Below are 18720 nucleotides of genomic sequence, written 5' to 3'. Positions count from 1 at the left end.
TATTGAAGTGGTTAAATGTATTTTTCACACTTTTTTAAATTTCACTTTATTGTTATCACATAGGGGCTAACAAGCCCCCTTGTGATAGCTTTGGGCAGGTGACAGGTACTCTTTATGGAGAAATCTATGAGATGTCTCCCCTGCCCCCCAAAGCACCTAACCAAGACAGCTCTGAAACAGGAAGTGACAATATATTTGTCACTTCTGGGTTCATTGATCACAGAGGAGATGGAGGAATGCATGTTCCTCCATCTCTGCTGTGAAAAGCCACTCCAGTCATTTCCTGTGGTCCCAGGCTCCCCAGAGGCAGCGGGATGGGGTGGAGGGGTACTCCTGTGAAGCACAGTAAAAGTGATCAAGCAGCTGTAAAGCCACTCCGATCGCTTTTACAAAACAGCCAATGGCCAGCTGAAAAAAAAGGTACCAAGATCATGGCTGCTACTGCGCTTATATATGTACGTCGGTCAGCAAGTGGTTAAATTGAGTCTCAATCAAAACATTTTATTCTATTGCAGCTTACTAGTCCTTGGTGCAGTGGCTGCATTTGTTTTTGTTTTTTTGCTTTATTTTCACCTGGTTATCCTGCAAATAACAGAGACGAGTCCAGCCAGTTTTCAATGGTTTACTTTCATTACATTACATCTTCTCACAAAATCCAATTACCCATTTCAGGCATCCTTTCTCCTGTTCCCCTGTACCAGTCCTATATCAGGACTTCTCCAGGTACCCCCCAGATGGGGAAAACTAGTTGCTCAAATGGCTACATCTCTGAAAGAAGGGCCCCTACGTAGTCCCATGGGGGCCACCTTCAGAGTCTACTTTCTGTCTTCTCAGACTCTCCACCCAAACTCTCCTCTCTCATACTCATCCTGCTATTTATATCCTAGGAAGGGTGCCATCTAGTGGCCAAACTACAAACTAAAACTATCCTAACACCCCCTTACAGGTCAAATGTTGCTTCCATGCCCAGAAGCAAGGGGGATTTTTCAGTCGCTGTCACAGAAGAGAGATGAGTGTAAAATAGTCAGGAGATGTTTTTTTTTACAGACCCTATCGCCCCAATCAGAATGACCCACAAAAGTTAGCTAATGAGCAAATATGGCTGTAACACATATCACTACATACTACGGGCCAGATTCACAAAGGTTAGCGGATCTTTAGATCCGTGTAACCTATGTGAATTAAGATCCGCCCTCGCAAGTTTGTGAGGAAAGTGTCAAATTCACAAAACACTTACCTCCAAACTTGCGCCGGCGGATCCTAACTCCCCCAGCGGAATTCAAATTCCGCAGCTAGGGGAGTGTCATATTTAAATCAGGCGCGCTCCCGCGCCGATTTAAATACGCATGCGTCGTCCGGGGAATTTCCCGGCGTGCATTGCTCCCACTGACGTCAATAGGACGTCAGTGGTTTCGATGCGTACGCAAACTACGTAGTTCCGTATTCGAGAACGACTTACGGAAACTACGTAAAAAAATACAAATCGACGCGGGAACGACGGCCATACTTAACAATACTTACCCCTGCTTTTAGCATGGGTAAGTATACGACGGGTACCGCGCTACGGAAACGACGTAAGAACACTGCGTCGGGTCCGCGTACGGTCGTGAATTTCGCGTATCTCGCTGATTTACATATTATTCAGTGTAAATCAGCGGGAACGCCCCCGGCGCCATTTTTAAATCGAAAAAAAGATCCGACAGTGTAACACAGTGTGACACTGTCGGATCTCAGCCCTATCTATGCGTATCTGGTTCTATGAATCAGGTGCATAGATAGGACCAGAAAAAATCCGAGATACGATGGTGTATCTGAGATACACCGTCGTATCTGCTTCGTGAATCTGGGCCTACATATAGAAACAAAGGGCCGGATTCAGATACATTGGAGTATCTTTCCGGGTGGCATAACGTATCTCAGATACGGTACGCCGCCATAAATTTGTGCGCTAGTTACGTATGCAGAAAGAACTTGCGCCCTTAGTTACGGCGGCGTAACGTATGTGTGTCGGCGTAAGCCCGCCTAATTCAAATGGGGATGATGTGGGCGTGTTTTATTTAAATTAATGGTGACCCCGCGTATTTTACTTTTTTCCGAACGTTCGTGAAAGAATCCCAGTGCGCATGCTCGAAATTCAGCCGCAAATCGTCATTGCCTGAGGCCGAGTACTCACGAGCAGACATGTCCGATGAAACCGGTCCGCGGACCGTTTTCATCGGACATGTCTGCCCGGGGACTGCCCGGGGACTTCTGTTCGATGGCTGTACACACCATCGAATAGAGATCCGCGCGTAAACAATACGCGGGGCGTGTCCGCGTTGTCGCCGCGTCGATGACGCGGTGACGCCGCGACAATGACGCGGCGACGTGGGCGGCCTGCCTTTAAAATGCTTCCACGCATGCGTCAAAGTCATTCGACGCATGCGAGGGATGGCGGGCGGCAGGACATGTACGGTAGGTCTGTACAGACGACCGTACATGTCGGGTGGACAGGTTTCCAGCGGACTGTTTTAAAGCAAGTCCAGGAAACAGTTGTCCGCTGGAAACCTGTCCGATCCGCCCGAAAATGGTCCGCTCGGGCCTACACACGGCCAAACATGTCTGCTGAAACTGGTCCGCGGACCAGTTTCAGCAGACATGTTTGGTCGTGAGTACGGGGCCTTAGACGTGGACGTAACTTACGTACAGCCTTATTCGCGAACGACTTACGCAAACGACGTTTTAAAAACTCGACGCGGGAACGACGTCCATACTTAACATTAGCTACGCCTCATATAGCAGGGGTAACTTTACGCCGGAAAAAGCCTAACGTAAACGACGTAAAAAAATGCGCCGGCCGGACGTACGTTTCTGAATCGGCGTATCTACCTAATTAGCATATTCATTGCGTAACTATACGGAAGTGCCACCTAGCGGCCAGCGTAAATATGCAGCCTAAGATACGACGGTGTAAGACACGTACGCCGGTCGGATCTTAGGGAAATCTATGCGTAACTGATTCTATGAATCAGGCGCATAGCTACGACCACGCACACTCAGATACGCCTCTGTTTCTCTCTCAGGAAGTGAGAGAACATCTCTGCAAATTAACCAGTTCCCGACCCCCGCATGTACATATACGTCCACAATATGGCACGTACAGGCGCATGGGCGTACACGTACGTCCTCGCCTATTAGCGGGTGGGGGGTCCGATCGGGACCCCCCCCCTGCTACATGCGGAGGTCGGGTCCGCTCGGGGAGCGATCCGGGACCACGGCGCGGCTATTTGTTTATAGCCGCTCCGTCGCGATCGCTCCCCGGAGCTGAAGAACGAGGAGAGCCGTGTGTAAACACGGCTTCCCCGTCCTTCACTATGGCGGCGCATCGATCGCGTCATTCCCTTTATAGGGAAGACACGATCGATGACGTCATTCCTACAGCCACACCCCCAAACAGTTGTAAACACATACTAGGTGCACCCTAACTCCTACAGCGCCACCTGTGGTTAACTCCCAAACTGCAACTGTCATTTTCACAATAAAGAATGCAATTTAAATGCATTTTTTGCTGTGAAAATGACAATGGTCCCAAAAATGTGTCAAAATTGTCCGAAGTGTCCGCCATAATGTCGCAGTCACGAAAAAAAACGCTGATCGCCGCCATTAGTAGTAAAAAAAAAATAAAAAATAAAAATGCAATAAAACTATCCCCTATTTTGTAAACACTATAAATTTTGCGCAAACCAATCGATAAACGCTTATTGCGATTTTTTTTACTAAAAATAGGTAGAAGAATACGTATCGGCCTAAACTGAGGAAAAAAAATTTTTTTATATATGTTTTTGGGGGATATTTATTACAGCAAAAAGTAAAAAATATTGCTTTTTTTTCAAAATTGTCGCTCTATTTTTGTTTATAGCGCAAAAACTAAAAACCGCAGATGTGATCAAATACCACCAAAAGAAAGCTCTATTTGTGGGGAAAAAAGGACGCCAATTTTGTTTGGGAGCCACGTCGCACGACCGCGCAATTGTCTGTTAAAGCGACGCAGTGCCGAACTGTAAAAACACCTTGGGTCTTTAGGCTGCATATTGGTCCGGGGCTTAAGTGGTTAAGGGAATCCATTCCCCCCCTAGGCCCTCAGAACTAGTGTCCCTGCTCGAAAATGTCAAGGCGGGTCTTAATCAGAAAGGGGTGTGGCCTTGACAGGAAGGGGTGGGTCACATTTAAATTAGGGGGTGCACGAGTTTAGTCAGGCCTAGGGCAGCACAAAACCTAAATACACTACTGGATGACTGTAATGTGTTTTCCTCACAGTATGACCATTATGACATCATTTTGCATTGGCACAGAGAGTATAACACAAATTCTCCAAACAGATCTCCATTTAAACAAACAATACAATGCTCATTATTTTCAAGCAGGCTGTTGTAGAAGCCACAGTAGCAGCAATTATCTAAGCAGAAATTCAAAGTGAACCTGTCACAAAACTGAGCATATAATGAAAACATGCAAGCAACATTTTATACAAACATTTTATACACAGCTAAAAATAAAATAGTTGGGCTTAAAGGGGTTGTAAAGGTTCATTTTTTATTTTCTAAATAGGTTCCTTTAACCACTTAAGGACCGGCAGCAAATGACCCAAGGGGTTTTTTACAATTCGGCACTGCGTCGCTTTAACAGACAATTGCGCCGTCGTGCGACGTGGCTCCCAAACAAAATTGGCGTCCCTTTTTCCCCACAAATAGAGCTTTCTTTTGGTGGTATTTGATCACCTCTGCGGTTTTTATTTTTTGCGCTATAAACAAAAATAGAACGACAATTTTGAAAAAAATTCAATATTTTTTACATTTTGCTATAATAAATATCCCCCAAAAACATATCTAAAAAAAAATGTTTTCCTCAGTTTAGGCCGATACGTATTCGTCTACCTATTTTTGGTAAAAAAAATCGCAATAAGCGTTTATCGATTGGTTTGCGCAAAATTTATAGCGTTTACAAAATAGGGGATAGTTTTATTGCATTTTTATGAATTTTTTTTTTTTTACTACTAATGGCGGCGATCAGCGTTTTTTTTCGTGACTGCGACATTATGGCGGACACTTCGGAAAATTTTGACACATTTTTGGGACCATTGTCATTTTCACAGCAAAAAATGCATTTAAATTGCATTGTTTATTGTGAAAATGACAGTTGCAGTTTGGGAGTTAACCACAGGGGGCGCTGTAGGAGTTAGTGTTCACCTAGTGTGTGTTTACAACTGTAGGGGGGTGTGGCTGTAGGACTGACGTCATCGATCGAGTCTCCCCTATAAAGGGGATGACATGATCGATGCAGCGCCACAGTGAAGCACGGAGAAGCCGTGTTTACATACGGCTCTCCCTGTTCTTCAGCTCCGGGGAGCGATCGCGACGGAGCGGCTATAAACGAATAGCCGCGCCGTCGTCCCGGATCGCTCCCCGAGGGAATCCGACCGCCGCAAGTACCGGGGGGGGGTCCCGATCGGACCCCCCACCCACGTCTAGGCAGGCACGTACAGGTACGTTGATGTGCCTGTCCGTGCCATTCTGACGACGTAAATGTACATGAGGTGGTCGGGAAGTGGTTAAGCTCGTGCATTGTTGGTTCACTAACCTTTTCCTTCCATTTCCCTTCTAAATGTTTTTTTTTTCTTTGTCTGAATTTCTCACTTCCTGTTTCTCCTCAATAAGCTTTCCACCATCATCCGAGCGGTGGTTAGTCAGCCAGAACAGCTTACTGAACAGCTTACTGAGGAGGAACAGGAAGTGAGAAATTCAGACAAAGAAAAAAAAACATTTAGAGGGGTAGATTCAGGTAGGGAGTGCGTAACTCTATGCGGGCGTAGCGTATTCTATTTACGCTACGCCTCTGCAACTTTGACAGGCAAGTGCATTATTCACAAAGCACTTGCTCCGTAAGTTGCGGCGGCGTAGCGTAAATTGGCCGGCGTAAGCCCGCCTAATTCAAATCTGTAAGATGTGGGCGTGTTTTATGCAAAATCATCGTGACCCCACGTAAATTACGCTTTTTACGAATGGCACATGCGCCGTCCGTGAAAGTATCCCAGTGCGCATGCTCCAAATTAACCCGCAAAAAGCCAATGCTTTCGACGTGAACGTAAATGACGCACAGCCCTATTCGCGAACGACTTACGCAAACGACGTAATCGACGGAAAATTTGACGCTGGCCCGACGTCCATACTTAACATTGGCTTAACATTGGCTTAACATTTGCTGCGCCTCATATAGCGTATCTGTACCGCGACGGCCGGGCGTATGTTCGTAAATTGGCGTATCTAGCTGATTTACATATTCTAGGCGTAAATCAGCGTACACGCCCCTAGCGGCCAGCGTAAATATGCAGTTAAGATACAACGGCGTAGGAGACTTACGCTGGTCGTATCTTAGACAAATTCTGGCGTATCTGATTCTTTGAATCAGGCGCCAAGATACGACGCCTCACACTCAGAGATACGACGGTGTATCTGGAGATACGCCATCGTATCTCCTACCTGAATCTGGCCCTTAGAAGGGAAAAGGTAAGTGAACCAACAATGCACTAGCGTAATTACATAATTACGTCGGCAGAATGGCACGGCTGGGCACAATCGTATGGGTAGGTCCTCTTTAAGTGCCTAACCGTGGGTAGCGCGCCGCCGGCGACCCGGTCCGAATCTCCGTAACCGCGCATGCGGGACCCGTTCACCACCGGTGTTCAGCGATCGGTCACAGGAACTGAAGAACGGGGAGAGTGTAAACACACCTTCCCCGTTCCTCACTGTGGCAATGTCAGTGATTGCCTGTTCCCTGATATAGGGAACGACGATCACTGACGTCTTGCGTCCAGCCCCACCCCCTACAGTTAGAAACACATATGAGGTCACACTTAACCCCTACAGCGCCCCCTAGTGGTTAACTCCTAAACTGCAATTGTCATTTTCACAGTAATCAGTGCATTTTTATAGCACTTTTCGCTGTGAAAATGACAATGGTCCCAAAAATGTGTCAAAATTGTCCGATGTGTCCGCCATAATGTCGCAGTCACAAAAAAAAAATCGCTGATCGCCGCCATTAGTAGTAAAAATAAAATATTAATAAAAATGCCATAAAACTATCCCCTATTTTGTAAAACGCTATAAATTTTGCGCAAACCAATCGATAAATGATTATTGTGATTTTTTTTACCAAAAATATGTAGAAGAATACGTATCGGCCTAAACTGAGGGAAAAACATTTTTTTTTTATATCTTTTTTTCTTTTTTGGGGATATTTATTATAGCAAAAAGTAAAAAATATTGGGGTGGATTCAGGTAGGGGCACGCAAAACTGCGGCGGCGTAACGAATGACATTTACATTATGCCCCCACAAGTTTTACGGGCAAGTGCTTGATTCACAAAGCACTTGCCTGTAAAGTTGCGGCGGCGTAGCGTAAAAGGGGCCGGCGTAAGCGCGCATAATTCAAATGATCCCGTAGGGGGCGTGGATCATTTAAATTAGGCGCATTCCCACGCCGAACGTACTGCGCATGCGCCGTCCCTAAAATTTCCCGACATGCATTGCGATAATTGACGTCGCAAGGACGTCATTGGTATCAACGTGAACGTAAATGGCGTCCAGCGCCATTCACGGACGACTTACGCAAACGACGTAAAATTTTCAAATCGCGATGCAGGAACGACGTCCATACTTAACATTGGCTGCGCCTCCTAATAGCAGGAGCAGCCTTACGACGAAAGCGACGTATGCAAACGACGTAAAAAACTACTGCCGGGCGCTCGTACGTTTGTGAATCGGCGTAAGTATGTAATTTGCATACTCTACGCTGACATCTATGTGAGCGCCACCTAGCGGCCATCGCAAGAATGCACCCTAAGATACGACAGCATAAGAGACTTATGCCAGTTGTATCTTAGGCTAAAGTCGGCGTATCTAGCTTTCTGAATACAGAAAGTAGATACGCCGGCACTACTTAGCAATTACGCCGGCGTAATTGCTCTCTGAATCTACCCCATTGCATTTTTTTCAAAATTGACGCTCTGTTTTTGTTTATAGCGCAAAAAATAAAAACCGCAGAGGTGATCAAATACCACCAAAAGAAAGCTCTATTTGTGGGAAAGAAAGGATGCCAATTTTGTTTGGGAGCCACGTCGCACGACCGCGCAATTGTCAGTTAAAGCGACGCAGTGCCGAATCGCAAAAAGGGGCAAGGTCCTTAACCTGCATAATGGTCCGGGTCTTAAGTGGTTAAAGGAACCTATTTAGAAAATAAAAAACAAACCTTTACAACCCCTTTAAAAATACACTCTGAAGGATTCCTGGTGACAATGGAACACTCAACCATTCTTTGGGATACATGTCTATTTTTCCATGGTAGTGCCAATCATTACATCTATATCCTCATCGGTGAATAGAGGAATCGGATCATTTTGGCCCAATTTATTAAAGATATGGGCAACTTTTATGGTCCTCTCTTTTTCAGAGGGTAAAAAGCATGTGCTAATTAGGTCAGCGTTCATCGGTGGTGACCTCTAGGTCCTCTGGTCCCTTTGGTGACATTCTGCATCCACAATGGAACTATCCGAGCAGTTGGATCCTATAGAATAGAACGGACGGGGGAGTTCAGCTGACAGGAGGCGGGGGGCTCTGCACGTCCCTTGTTTTGGATTTCCGGAGATTCTCCCTCACTTTCAGGAACTCATGGACATCGGGAGCGGGCTCTTCACTCTTGGTCGATTCCTGCTGCCTCTGCAATGTCAGAAACCAGAGAGGAAACTAAGCTCTTGTGGATTTAACCTTTGCATGCCCCATGACTGTCATTTTCTATAAAAATTATGATTGTTAAAAAAAACAGAAAAGAGAACCAAGTTAAAAGATATACTCATGATGTAGCAAACTCCAGTTGAAATTTTCCAAGATCAAAATTATTAGGCCATTAACCACTTCCATACCGGGCACTTACGCACCTTCCTGCCCAAGCCAATTTTCAGCTTTCAGCGCTCTCGCACTTTGAATGACAATTGCGCTGTCATGCTACACTGTACCCAAACAATTTATTTATCATTTTGTTCCCACAAATGGAGCTTTCTTTTGGTGGTATTTGATCACCTCTGCGATTTTTATTTTTTGCGCAAATCCGGAAGAAAGACCGGGTGAAGATGGAAGCCCTCTCAATGGGGACAGCGCAACGCATAATTCTCCGCCCGTCATACGTTTTATTAATTGGAACGTCTTGCTGAGGCATCAGAGTAGTAGTGAAAAGAAACAACAAATCTTTGTAGGTTACATGCCAGCCAACACCAGAGGGCACTCATCCTCCCCCAAATCCTCCTAATATACAATAAACTCAGGCTGCCTCGAACAAGACATCAGGATAGGTAAAAGAAGTGTAGCACCCTCTAGTGCAGGGATCCTCAAACTACGGCCCTCCAGCTGTTGCAGAACTACACTTCCCATGAGGCATTGTAAAACTCTGACATTCACAGACATGACTAGGCATGATGGGAATTGTAGTTCCTGAACAACTGGAGGGGCGTAGTTTGAAGACCCCTGCTCTAGTGTGTGCTAGAAGTGAGTGTAGGCAAACCATACTCTGACTCACATTTAAGCTGGTGAGTCTTAATTGGGTCAGGGTTTATTAGAGGTCAGGGCTGGATGACTCATCCTGGCAGATTTCTGGTGCCTTCCCCCCGGTCTAGAAGGTTGGAGAATCTTCTAGAACCAGAGGGTGGGTGTTAGGAGGGGCTGCCTTGAATATTTATGAGGCATCAGCCAATCCCTAGTAGTGGGTTGGCAGGGGACTGAGTTCACCTAATAAATAGACATGGGAGGCTGTTGAGGAGGCTGCCAGACTAGGGGTAACCCCTAGTCTGGAGGTGGGTGACCTGCCTAGGGCATGGGCTTGGGTGCTGGGTGGATTCTGCCAAAGACGGATGACTATAAAGAGTAAATTACCAATTTGTCAGTTGATAAAAACACCAACTAAATTTTACTAAAGGATCCCACTCAACAGTTTAAAATAAGTCTGGAAAAACTGGTTAAGACAGCGTATGTGGATAAGATTATCAATAAAAAGGAGAAGGCTTTTCTCGTCCCAGTAACCCCTAGGCCACCGGTAATATATTACCTGCCCAAGATCCATAAATTATTGGTCTGCTCTCCTGGGCGTCCAATTATAAGTAGAATCAAATCTATAACATTTAGGCCCTGTACACACGATCAGTCCAAACTGATGAAAACGGACTGAAGGTCTGTTTCATCAGTCCAAACTGACCGTGTGGAGTCAGTTATCCTTTGGTCCAAAAATGTTGAACTTGCTTTAAAATTGAACTGATGGACTGATAACCGATAGGTCAAAAGCGATGGTTAGTACATAAAAGCATCGGTTCAAAACTCACGCATGCTCAGAATCAAGTCGACGCATGCTTGGAAGCATTGAACTTCGTTTTTTTCAGCACGTTGTTGTGTTTTACGTTACCGCGTTGGACTCGATCGGTTTTTGAACTGATGGTGTGTAGGCACATCAGACCATCAGTCAGCTTTCTACAACAGACCCCAATCTCCAGTGACATGCAGGGTTCCTTCCTGACTCTTATACCTAAACCAGACAAAGACCCGGCTTTCTGCGCCAGTTATCGACCCATAGCCCTGCTCAGAGCTTTTTTTCTCAGAAAATAGGTGCAGGAACTCAACCACGACCCGTTCAGATTTCACAAATAGTAGAAGGGTCTTATAGGGGCATTAAATACCAGGATTGCACTACATACAGAGTGCAGAGTTCAGGGGGTTACAAAGCTGTCAGTGGTAAACACAGAAACCAGACTTCTGTGGTTACAAGTGATTGTGGTGAGCAGGCACCAAAGGGTCTGAGCCAAAGGTGGTGGAACTGAGTTCCACCAAGTTCCCCCTGAAAAAAAGCCCTGCCCCTGCTAAATTTGTGTCTCAAGATCTTTACAAAACTATTATCAGTCAGATTAAACATAATCCTCCCCGCTCTGATCCATAAAGATCAGGTGGGCTTTGTCCCTCTCCGTCAGGCAGGGGACAACACCAGGAAGGTCATAGACCTCACTGATGTTGCCAACAAGGATAAGGCGGAAGCCCTGATTCTGAGCCTTGACGCAGAAAAGGCCTTTGATCGCTTGAGTTGGCCCTTTATGCTTGCCACTCTGCGACATATGGGGTTCAAAGGTCCCTTTTTGCGAGCGGTACAGCACCTCTACTCCAGCCCCACTTCCCGGGTAAAAACCCCCTTTCGCCCCTGCTGTTTGCCCTCTGTGTGAAACCCCCATAAGGGGGAACCCGGACATCAGGGGCATCTCAGTGAGGGGCAATAAATTCAAAACTTCATTGTTTGCTGATGACATCATCAGACCGTTGTCCTCTGGCTAACCTATCGTGTGTACGAGGCCTTACAATGTTATTAAACATCCAGAATGACCTATTCTTTTTAGTAATCTTAAGGGCTTCTTTCTATGCATAAAATGCCCAGTCTGTAAATGTTGCAGACACAATATTGTCAGAACAAAATATTTTTAGTCTGCCATTACCCAAAAGATGTATAAAACAAAAAACAGTTCATCACTTGTTTCACCAAGAATGTTGTCTATCTCCTTGAATGTCCGTGCCACCTGCAATATGTGGGTAGGACTAAAAAGACACTGCCGGTCAGGATTGGGGAACACTTTATTAAGAAAAGCCTAAAAAGTCACATCCTAGACAAACATTTTCATTCATGGCACTACAAGGTCCCCAATTGTTTGAAAGTGGTAGGTAGATGGGGGTTTTAGAGTTCACTGGAGAGGAAGCAATAAAGCAAGGGAGATTTCACAATGGGAAATACGTTGAATTACAGACTCTTTTTGCCATGAACCTGGAAGTACTCAGAACAAATTGCTTCCGGTATCACTACTCTAAGCATTAGTCAGGCTTGGGATTTTATGTAAAAATGTTTTCTCCCGAGTAATATTCTGGGCTAAATTTAGGAGGTTAACATAATCTCCAAATTCCAGATACTGTTAGGATTAGTGAAGCATACTTCTCACTGTTGACTAACTCAGGAACTGCTTGTAATGTTACGGATTCAGGGCATCAAGGCAACTTTTTGGTAAGCAGAGAAATATGTTAAAAAGCAGAGAATTTGAGCTTTATAAAAAAAAGGTAGTAAATAATGTCCCTTTTGTTGCCCATGCTGATGTCCTCTTCAGCTAAAAACTGACACTTCCAGGAACAGGAGGATAGACAGACAATTCCCATTTAAAAAAAAGAGAGGTCAGAAGCTGTTGTATTTTCTTTAGAATCTAAGAAAGAATACTCTCCATTTACCTCCTCTCGTCGCAGCTGCCACTTCTGTAGCTCTTGCTGTAGGGGGCAGTGTGGCACTTTGGTTTCTTTACTTTCCTGTTGCTGATTCCGCCTCTTTTCCAAAACACGCAATAGTTCAGGCTTACTGTGCAAGACAAGGCCTCTACAAGAAGAGACAATAAAGTAAATAAAATATGAAAAAAACACAAAGAACAACAAAAGAAGTTTGGAGCTCTTGGGTTGGGTTTATGCTCAAACTTTAACACAAACTATTTAACACTCTAAACACCAACACATGATGCTTGGGCCTGGCAGCTCAGGGACACATTCGGGAGGAATGGCGAGGCACGCCTAAGAGACCTGGGAGATTGCAGTTTGAGATGGGTGCAGAACCAGAAGAGAGGGACTGTGGGAAGGGCAGTGGAGAAAGGTCATTGTAGCCAGGCGGGCTGGCAGGGCCTGAAAAGAGCTATCTGGGATTGATAGCTGAATAGAGAACAGTTAGCACCTGAACTATTTCTACACCACAGGGACCCGAGGTCCCTGCCCGCAAAAGGCAGTTCACTGAGGATTGGCTAAATTAGTGTCAGGCATAACCATGCAGTGCTAGCTAGTCTGCAGGAGCAACAATCTGCAGCAAGGGAAGTGCTGGAGGAGTAACGGTATGCAAGTTTGCAAAGTGTAAAGGTAGTGGTAGGATAGGATGTTTTGTCTGTTTTGCAGGATGGGACGGCTGTCTATCTATCTCCGGCTGGAGCAACGTATCCTGTGGACAGAGGATTTCAGGTGGAGATGTTCTAGTCCTATGTACAGTATGTGTGTAATTGTTTGTAGCTATAGGGACTTTTAGTTAGGAATACTGGGCCAGATTCACAGATATCTGCGGCGGCGTAACGTATCCCCTTTACGTTACACCGCCGCAAGTTTTCAGCGCAAGTGCCTGATTCACCAAGCACTTGCGTGTAAACTTACAGCGGTGTAACGTAAAGCCGTCCGGCGCAAGTCCGCCTAATTCAAATGGGGCGTGTACCATTTAAATTAGGCGTCTTCCCGCGCCGAACGTTCTGCGCATGCTCCGTGTGAAAATTTCCCGACGTCCTTTGCGCGAAATTACGCCCCCCCGACGTATTTTTTGAATGGCGACGTGCGTTGCGTCGTTTCGTATTCCCGGACGTCTTACGCAAAAAAAAAAAATCGAAATTCGACGCGGGAACGACGGCCATACTTTAACATGGCTGTTCTAAATGTAAGCCAAGAAAAAGCAGGCCTAAGTTTGCGACGGGAAAAAACGACTAGCGACGACGTAAGAGATTGCGACGAACGCGCGTATCTTCGTGGATCGCCGTAATCAGCTAATTTGCATACCCGACGCTGGAAAACGACGCGAACTCCACCCAGCGGCCGCCGGAAAATTACACCTAGGATCCGAAGGCGTACGAAGCCGTACACCTGTCGGATCTTAGCCAAAAGCCGTCGTATCTTTTTTGTAAATTACAAATAAAGATACAACGCGGCAAATTTGAAAATACGCCGGAGTATAAGTAGATACTCCGGCGTATTTCCTCTGTGAATCTGGCCCACAATGTACATACTGTAAATGTCAAAGAGAAGACTATAGATATATTTTTGATATGTCATTTATTTGTATATATGTCCCTTATCCAAGTTTGTTCCCTTCTTCCCCTTCCAATTTATTTTATGGCATGCCCTTGCTATTTTTCAAAATTCCCCAGCCAAGGGACTGGCTGAATTTGGGTGGGGGGGTGTGAGTGTGGCACCCTCTAGTTAGGTAGGTGCCAGAGAGAGGATAAGCCGGAGTACTGTTGCTAAAATTATTGCTCTCACTCTGGTGTGCGTGTTGATATATAACATGTGTAGGGCGATCGCTGGTTTCATACAAAGGTGCCCCAATGCACGCATTTTTGTAGATGAGGGGGTGACGGCTCTTTTTTTTTTTTTTGCTTTTTTTATGTGTCTTATATGCATAAAACTTTTTTGGATTAATTTTATTTATTTATTTTTACCTATATTTTATTTTTCTTAAATGGGGGACCAATAGCCCCTTATGTGAAATGTTGCACTTGGGGGCTAAGAATATGCATGCATCCTACATACTAGGGGGAGTGCAACTGGCGAGATCCGTAGTGGAGAAGGTTCTGGGGGTTATGGTAGATCATAAGCTCAATAATAACATGCAATGCCAAGCTGTGGTTTCCAAAGCGAGCAAAGTCCTTTCTTGTATAAGAGAGGTATGGACTCCAGAGAGAGAGAGAGATATAATTTTGCCCTCATTAGTAAGACCTCATCTGGAATATGCAGTTTAGTTTTGAGCACCAGTTCTCAAAAAGGATATTGGGGAACTGGAGAAAGTGCAGAGAAGGGCAACCAAACTGATAAGAGGCATGGAGGAGCTCAGCTATGAGGAAAGATTGGAGGAACTGAATTTATTCACTCTTGATAAGAGGAGAATAAGGGGGGATATGATCAACATGTACAAATATATAAGGGGTCCATATAGTGAACTTGGTGTTGAGTTATTCACTTTACGGTCAATGCAAAAGACAAGGGGGCACTCTTTACGTCTAGAGGAAAGGAGATTTCATCTACAAATACAGAAAGGTTTCTTCACAGTAAGAGCTGTGAAAATGTGGAATAGTGTCATGGTAGAAGATCCAGCAATTCAGCCTTCAGTGGCAACGACAGGGGAATTCAGTTCCGACGCAATGTGCACGGCGGCGTGCCTGGCACGCGCGGCAGGAGTGCGCGCTGATGGCGTTTTGGCGCCAATAAACGCTATTTAAACTGTCCGGCCCCTCACTATCTTGCTGACCAGTCTACAGTGTTTTCCTGAAGAATCTGCACCTGCTATCTGTTTGTTTCCTGGTAACCTGACCCAGCTTCCTGTGACCTACCTCTGCCTGCAGCCTGCCCCTGACCCCGGCTTGATCTGACCACCGACTCTGCTTAACCCCTGGCTCTGTTGTCTGCCCGCCCGATATACCGACCCGGCTTGGACTTGATTAACCCTTTCGGATCAGTTCCAGTTTCCTGATCTTCTGCTTGATCCAGTGTGTGCCAATCACTTGGCCCTTACCCAGCAAGCGCTACATCTCAGTTCCTGTGTACTGTGGCATCCTGCCAGGACCCTTCCAAACACCTGTCTACTTCCACTTCCGGTCCGCTAACCAGCTTACCACCAGGCACTTGTGCCCCTCTGGACTCTTGACCCTCTGTCTGCTCTATCAGGGGCTCCTGAGTCAGAGGCTTACGAGAGGCCGCTCCCTGCACGTTGGGCTCCACAACCAGGTACGTGACAAATAGACTCCCTCCAGAGGTGGTTCTGGCCAGCTCAGTAGATTGCTTTAAGAAAGGCCTGGATTCTTTCCTAAATGTACATAATATAACTGGGTACTGACATTTATAGGTAAAGTTGATCCGAGGTAAATCCGATTGCCTCTCGGGGGATCAGGAAGGAATTTCTTCCCCTGTAGCAAATTGGATCATGCTCTGCTGTTTTTTTTTTTGCCTTCCTCTGGATCAACTGTGGGTATAGAATTGGGTATATGGGATTGTACGATATTTTATATTTTAATTATTTTTTTATTTTATGGTTGAACTGGATGGACTTGTGTCTTTTTTCAACCTGACGAACTATGTAACTATGTTATTGCATGTAGGTGAAAGGTTCACTTTATAGAGACACTCAGGGTCTATTAGACCCTGTATGTCTCCTCTCTACTCCACTGCAGCAGTGTTCCATCAGCTGTGTCCCCCAGCACTGATCCCGGAGATGAATAATTAGATCTGTATCCTCTAACAGAGGCGGTACTCTGAGATGGGTTGGGGGTGAAACCAAGGGCCAGTTCTCAGAGGTGGGTATGGGGTTAAGATAAGGGGTAACTCAGAAGGGGGGTAACTGTACCTATTCTCTGATAAAATAAAAGTCTTTGATAGAGTAGACCCACTTTGTCCTAATATTTGCTATGTGGAGTTCCTAAATGGTAAGAATGTCAATGAACTGTAGTAATACATGTAGGTGCACAAACTAGCAATTTTTTATTACAAGGCTTAAAGCGGCAAAAATGTATTTAAAAAATCTAAAATGTCCTTGCATGGTACTAATCCTAAGACCACAAAAGCCTAGAATCAATACATACTTCTTATAGGTGACCAGTAGTTCCCGGTGAAGTTCCTGGTGGGTACGAGATGACTTCAAGGAGTTGTCAGGTTTATAGGGAGCCATAGCTTTGGGAAGTATGGTGATGGAGTCACATGACCCTTCTTTTGCGGCAGCTTTAAAAAAAAAAAAAAAAAAAGCAGAAGTCAATAAAACATCTCTTCTCCCCCTCCCCGTTTTAGCAATCTGCAGCAGAGAGGAGGATAAAACTCCTCCTACAGATCCCGCGTCTCTCTGTGCAGCCACAACACCCCTTCATCTCTGTCTCCCCTGGTCTCAGCATTCAGCAGACTCTAGCAACTTACTCCAGCCCTCCTTTGGTCCTCTTCGGGAACAGAGGCACTCCTCTGGTCCACCTCCAGACCTTACACTTTCTGCTTCTCGGCTCCGCCCTCAGCAGCAACACAAGGCAAGGTGGGTGGATGGGCATCCGCTCCATAGGGCAAGGGGGGGCAATTGACCCCCCTGGAAAATCAAGAAGGTGTTGAAAGAGTCTCGCAGCCGTGGGCTGTCTGAGCAGTCCTGGGCCGGATGTCACACAGGCACAGTGAGCAGAGTGAAGCCGCCTCCCCCTCCAGTGTTTATGTGTACACAGGGGGAGGGAACCTGCTGCCTGTGCTACAGTGATGGCTGATCTGAGGTACTAAATTGGATGGGGGGAGGGGGGGTCCGTCTGTGCTGAAGGGGGGGGGGTTTGTGCTGGATGGGGGGTCCATCTGTGCTAAAGGGGGGTCTGTACTGAAGGGGGTATGTGCTGAAGGGGGGGTCCATCTGTGCTGAATGGGGGGTCTGTACTAAAGGGGGGTCTGTGCTTAAAGGGGGTCCATCTGTGCTGAAGGCGGGGGAATGAAGGGGTCTGTGCGGAATGGGGGGGTCTGTGCTGAAGGGGGTCCATCTGTTCTGAATGGAGGGGTCTGTGCAGAATGGGGGGTCTGTGCTGAAGGGGGGTCCATCTGTGCTGAATGGAGGGGTATGTGCAGAATAAGGGGGCCTGTGCTGAAGGGGGGTACATCTGTGCTGAATGGAGGGGTATGTGCAGAATGGGGGGGCCTGTGCTGAAGGGGGGGTTCATCTATGCTGAATAAAGGGGTCTGTGCTGAAGGGGGGTCCATCTGTGCTGAAGGGGGGTCTGTACATTCTCTAGGCTATATTTATATGGGCATGGAGTGAAGCTGAATTATCTCAAGAGCTATTTCACACGGCCAGCTGGCCGCGTCATCAGTAAAGCAGCGCTAAAAAGCGGCGCTTTACCATCGTTTTAGCTGCGCTTTTCGGCCACTATCGGGGCGCTTTTTAACCTCTGCTAGCGTTTGAAGAAAGGGTTAAATGCGTCTGTGCATCGCCGCTGCCAGAGCGTCCCCCCCCTGAAAAAATTTCAGCGGACGCCCATGGGTGGGTGCACTGTGATGTAAGGGATGGTGGGTAATTTCTGACTTCTGACGGTGTGGGGGGGGGGGGGGGCTCTTGACATCTGATGTAATAGGGGAGTGGGGTGCTCTGGACATCTAGCCCTTTGAGGGCAACCATAATGCTGATGTGACCCAAGATGAAATTGAGTTGGACATCCCTGCCCTACACCATAAGTGTATCATTTATAGGGCAACTAAATTATCTTAGCAACAATGGTAAACTATTTACTGTACATGTGAATTCATGGTTAATCCCCATCATTTTTAATAATTTTTTAAAGTTACCCTTTTTTAGTAAAAACTTTTTAATATGCGGCTATTTTAACCACTTGCTTACTGGGCATTTAAACCGCCCTCCTGCCCAGACCAATTTTCAGCTTTCAGCGCTGATGCACTTTGAATGACAATTGCGTCATACAACACTGTACCCAAAAGACATTTTTATAATTTTTTTCCCCACAAATGGAGCTTTCTTTTGGTGGTATTTGATCACTTCTGCAGTTTTTATTTTTTGTTAAAAAAATATATATATATATATATATATATATATATATATATATATATATAAATTTTATTATAAAATTATGCAAACAGGTAATTTTTCTCCTTCATTGATGTACGCTGATGAGGCTGCACTGATGGGCTGCACTGGTGGGTACCGATAGGGCGGCACTGGTGGGCACTGATAGGCGGCACTGGTGGGCACTGAGAGGTGACACTGAGAGATGGCACTGAAGGGCATTGATAGGTGGCACTGAGAAGTGGCGCTAAAAGGTGGCATTGACAGGTGGCACTGATGGCTGGCAGTGATGGGCACTGATGGGTGGCAG

At 46.0% G+C, this 18720-nt stretch overlaps 1 protein-coding gene across 1 annotated transcript; it reads right to left on the bottom strand.

The window, feature by feature from the left end:
- Nucleotides 1–8240: 8240 nt before the first annotated feature.
- LOC120914413 (actin-associated protein FAM107A-like) lies at nt 8241–16595 on the bottom strand. The gene is made up of 3 exons (XM_040325108.1): nt 16462–16595; nt 12326–12467; nt 8241–8749 (listed from the first exon to the last, which is right to left on the bottom strand). The coding sequence occupies exons 1-3, from the start codon at nt 16545–16547 to the stop codon at nt 8624–8626; spliced, it is 354 nt and encodes a 117-aa protein (XP_040181042.1). The 5' UTR covers nt 16548–16595; the 3' UTR covers nt 8241–8623.
- Between the last annotated feature and the right edge of the window lie 2125 nt (nt 16596–18720).

The sequence above is a fragment of the Rana temporaria genome, chromosome 9 (genome assembly GCF_905171775.1).
Source record: "Rana temporaria chromosome 9, aRanTem1.1, whole genome shotgun sequence".
Lineage (NCBI taxonomy): Eukaryota > Metazoa > Chordata > Amphibia > Anura > Ranidae > Rana > Rana temporaria.
This window is presented reverse-complemented; position numbering and strand designations above follow the sequence as displayed.

What these genes read in the sequence shown, in the direction of transcription:
- LOC120914413 (XM_040325108.1), bottom strand. Translation starts at nt 16,547, where the DNA reads ATGGCTCCCTATAAACCTGACAACTCCTTGAAGTCATCTCGTACCCAC. An exon ending in CTACTGGTCACCTATAAGAA is followed by an intron (nt 12,468 to 16,461) that starts GTATGTATTGAT and finishes CTCTTCTTGTAG; the next exon opens with AGGCCTTGTCTTGCACAGTA. An exon ending in GGCAGCTGCGACGAGAGGAG is followed by an intron (nt 8,750 to 12,325) that starts GTAAATGGAGAG and finishes CTGACATTGCAG; the next exon opens with AGGCAGCAGGAATCGACCAA.